The sequence below is a fragment of the Lissotriton helveticus genome, chromosome 10 (assembly GCF_964261635.1).
Source record: "Lissotriton helveticus chromosome 10, aLisHel1.1, whole genome shotgun sequence".
NCBI classification, from domain to species: Eukaryota; Metazoa; Chordata; class Amphibia; order Caudata; family Salamandridae; genus Lissotriton; species Lissotriton helveticus.
Genome location: NC_136071.1, coordinates 375141831 through 375146369, shown reverse-complemented (window position 1 = coordinate 375146369; position 4539 = coordinate 375141831). Strand labels below are relative to the sequence as shown.

General features: G+C 45.5%; 1 protein-coding gene across 1 annotated transcript; it reads left to right on the top strand.

The window, feature by feature from the left end:
• The first annotated feature begins 213 nt into the window (after nucleotides 1-213).
• LOC144784020 (tubulin alpha chain) lies at nucleotides 214-3335 on the top strand. The gene is made up of 2 exons (XM_078662723.1): nucleotides 214-309; nucleotides 2641-3335. Exons 1-2 carry the CDS (start codon nucleotides 214-216, stop codon nucleotides 3148-3150), a joined length of 606 nt encoding a protein of 201 aa, XP_078518849.1. The 3' UTR covers nucleotides 3151-3335.
• Nucleotides 3336-4539: the final 1204 nt, after the last annotated feature.

The following is a 4539-nucleotide window of genomic DNA, read 5'->3' as shown; positions in this document are numbered from 1 at the left end:
CAAAATAATTTGCGAGTAAATACTGACTCGCAATAATAGTGCATGATTTTTGCGATAGCCAAATTGCAAGTCGCAAATTGCGACACGCAAAATTGCATGTATAGAGTAAACGCAAATCTGCGGCAACGCACAAAAAGGTATATTTGCGCATGCAATTTACCACTAAGCTGAAACCGGTGTTAATCAGGATCAACCTACAAAAACAGACCCAGAATGCATAACAAATCTTTCCACAATGGCTGCCCTGTACGGGTTCACAAGGAGGAGGCGGATAATGGCGGCATGGCAGAGGCTGAGAGGATATTCAGAGTCAGGCTGACCTTGTTGGGATAAGACAGACAAGGAGATTTATGAGCAGTACAGGCTAAGTAGCAGGGTCATACTAGAGCTCATTGACACCTGGAAGCCACTACTTGAGAGCAGAACCATGCAAAGCAATGCAATTCCAGCACATGTGCAGGTGTTGTGCTCCCGCCACGTCTTGGCCACTGGTAGTTACCAGGATGTCATTGCAGTGGCTGGTAGTGTGTCTTAGAGTGCTCTTTTGCGTTTTTTCCATAATTTCCTAGACGCCATGCTATGCCACATACATCAACACATATACATGCCCAGAGATAATGAGGAATTAGACCAAACAAAACTGGATTTCTACAGAATAGCAAGGTTCCCACAGGTCATAAGGTGCATAGATGGGACACATGTGCCCATATGCCCACCATCCCGCATTAAATAAATTTTTTGTAACAGAAAAAGCACACAATCCCTCAATATCCAAGTAGAGTGTGACACTAAAAACATCATCACAGATATTGTAGCCAAATGCCCTGGATGCATTTATTTTCAGGCACAATGGTCTATATCAAAGGTTAGAACGAGGTGACTTTGATGATGGATACCTGCTTGGTTTGTTATTATCTGTCCCCAGACTAATGCTTATTCACATGTACATATGTAAGCATTTAACATCAACATCATAGATATCACAACAGGTTACAGTGCATATGCCCTGCATCCATGGATCCTCATACCGAATCTGTCTCCCAACAACATACATGAAAGGCGGTGTAACACTGCACACAGACGCACAAGGACAGTGATTGAGCGATCTTTTGGAATATTGAAATCACGCTTCAGATGCCTACATAAGAGTGGTGGAACTCTGCAGTATGCACCAGAGAGAGTCTATACAATTGAGGTAACATGTGCCATGCTGCACAACATGGCCCGCAGGGGAGGAATGCCCATGGATGTCTGACACAGATTCTGAGGAGGAGGACTAGGGACCACCTACCATACATCAAAGGGATGGTAGCGCTGCAGCAGAGGGGAGAAGGCGCAGGGACCAGATTGCCAACACCTATTTCTGAAAGGTACGTACACACCAGTTAGACACTCAGCTGTACAAAATACAGAATAAATTGTGAACCCAATGGGTGCTTTCTTTTTCATGCATCCATTATCAAACTAGGACAACATGTCCATCAGTAACTGTAGGTATAAGCCTTAAAAATAAATTGGGGGTTTGTTCACCACAAACAATGAAATTAAAGTCGTAGGAAATCTTTTTTGTGATAACAAAAGTTCATTTCCTGCCCCTGCGTGTAACCTGGCCAGAGCTGCCATTACCCAACTCAAGGTGCCGGCTGCTGCTTCTGCACATCATTGGTGTCTCTGTGGCTGAAATGCTGCTACGGCTTGACATTTCACTGTCAGTGCCACCAATGCCAACATCCCCAATGATCTGATTGGTCTGCAGTGTTTCCACTGCTGCTGTAATTTTGTCAAGGCCACGTGCTACGTCCCCACTGTAGTGGCCCATCTGCAGGCCAAGTGAGCGCTGGCTACGTTTGTTTGTAGCATGCGCCAGCCTATTGATTGCCCTGCTCAAATGATCAAGTTTCTGTCCCCTGCTGCTCTCAATGCGCCTCTGATTTGCTCTTTCTGCAGGCCACTCTTTACCTAAGTCTGCCATAGTGTTGGTGAGGGCGTCCAGTTTAGATTCTATCTTGATTCTCTGCCAGTTTGCTGGTGATCATGAGGGACCTCTGGGACATCCTGACATTTCGTTGTCTGTGTAATTTGTTGTGCAGGCGCTGTATTTACAGCATTTCGCAGTCTATTGAAGCTGACATGGCCTGACTGATTGACCCAGTGGAGGACAGAACTTGGGACCGACGCAGAGACTGTGGGTTGCAGCCACAGTAGATGGGACGGCAAAAGACCTGTGCCCACTTGTTCCCCAACGTCCTGCCCTTCCTCCATCTGCTCTGGCTCCTGGCTACCCGGTGTGTCCTCATCAGTGTCATCTGCTTCCAATGGGATGTCTATGTGACAAAAAAGATGATAGAAAATAATAAAAGATGTGTTTCACTGTTTCAGTGGTTTTACAATGTTTATTAGCTCAAGTCATTCCCTCACTACACTGATTTTTTCACGGACTACATCTTCCATGATGTAACACTAGTGTTGTTTGTTGTTTGTACATGGATGTTTGCTTGTGGTTGATTAGTATGCATGCACAGTACAGGCGTTAGTGGGTATTCACACTTCACATGCACAGTGTTCACTTACCAGGATTTCTGGATGGCTCGGATGTATCAAGGCTCCCAAAGCCTGCTACAGCTTCCCTCTCAAAGGTAGCTTCCACCATTGTTGTCTGTGACTGAAATAACCAACGCCTGCTTTGAGCCTGCCAACCAGATGCTGAAGTGTGACCCTCGTCATGGCAAGTACATGGCCTGCTGCATGCTGTACAGGGGTGACGTAGTCCCGGAAGATGTCAATGCAGCCATCGCTACCATAAAGACCAAGCGCACCATTCAGTTTGTCGATTGGTGTCCAACTGGATTTAAGGTTGGGATTAACTATCAGCCTCCTACTGTGGTCCCAGGAGGTGACTTGGCCAAGGTCCAACGTGCAGTCTGCATGCTGAGTAACACTACCGCCATTGCAGAAGCGTGGGCTCGACTGGACCATAAGTTTGATCTCATGTACGCAAAGCGTTCCTTTGTGCATTGGTATGTAGGTAAGGGAATGGAGGAAGGAGAGTTTTCAGAGGCTCGTGAAGACTTGGCTGCACTGGAAAAAGATTATGAAGAAGTAGGTGTTGATTCGGTCGAAGGAGAAGCCGAAGAAGGAGAAGAATATTAGGAGTCTTGGTTCCATAGTTTTATCAGAGCATTTAAAGCTATACTTGAAATTGGGCATGGTTTCTTGAAATAAGCTTGTTTTGACAAATGTTTTACATTTTAAAAGTGTAACTTGTGTATTTTTGTTGCGTAAAGAACATTATGACTGAATAAAGTTATACAAAGTTCATTTAAAAAAAAAAAAAAGGTAGCTTCCACCATTGCTTCAGCTGGTAATGGCTCTGCTGAAGTGGATGGTCCCCCTCCGATTCTTTTCGCCGCTTCCAGCCGTGCTGCCACCCTCTTCTTGGCCCTGGAGCGAAGATAATACCAGCCCTTTTTTATATTGTCTATAGAGCGGTGTGCAACTCCTAGACCATTTATCCTTAGCTGCATAATTAGCCAGCTCTTCCTCTTCTCAGTATCAGCCAGGCGGTGTGAGGCACTGCCGAATAGTTCATCGTGGTGGTTGCAGCATTCCTCCGTGATGATATCTAGCTCTTTCTCTGAGAACTTTAGCTTTCTCAGCCTCTCCTTGCTTCCCTTCTTGCTCTCCTTGCTGCTCATGTTTTCACTGTTTTTCAATCAGTGTCTAACAATGCTGCTGCACCTGCACATGTGCTTGATTTTTGTTCTGGAGTTTCCTTGGGCACTACTTCCTGTTTTGGGGTCCTTCACCTCAACAGGAAGTGTATCCTTTTTTTATGGCTATTTGTGAGTGCTATATTGGCCTGTTTCATGCACACTCGCAAATAGTGGATGCAAAATTGCTCATTTCACAGAACTCTCTATATGCAAGACAATAGCAACTCGCAAATAGTGAGTGGGCCAAATAGCGTTCGAGTGTAGCAAATATCGACTTGCTATTTGCGACTCGCAATTTGTCTCAAATAGCTACTCGCTATTTTCATATGTCGTATATCTGGCCCTGTCTGAGAGGTGGTCACACCTCCCTGTGACAGGATGCCTATTGTTTTGCCTTCCCCTGCTCGAGCTTGGCTCAGCAGCAGGAGGGCAGAAATGTGTCTCTGGTCAGCAGGAACCATTTTGTGCTGTCCGGGACTAGAATGCTGGTACAGGAAACACCAAGAGCCTAACGGAGGGCTCTTCTGGTGCTTGGAACCATACCTCCCACACTGTTTACAGTGTGGGGTATGATTCCAACATGTTTGATACTAAACATGATAGGATTTGTTGTAGTTTTTTCGAGATGGTAAACGTGCAGTTACGCAATGCCCCTCTATATAGAATATAGCTGCTTCACTGGCAACCCGAAAGAATGGACTCTGTATGCTGCAGGGGTGTCCTGCTCATGCAGTGGCACCCACTTACTTAGAACCAAGCACCCTGCCCTTAGGTTGGTAAAGGCCTGCTAGAGGGATAACTTATAGGTTTTTATTTTTTTCTATTT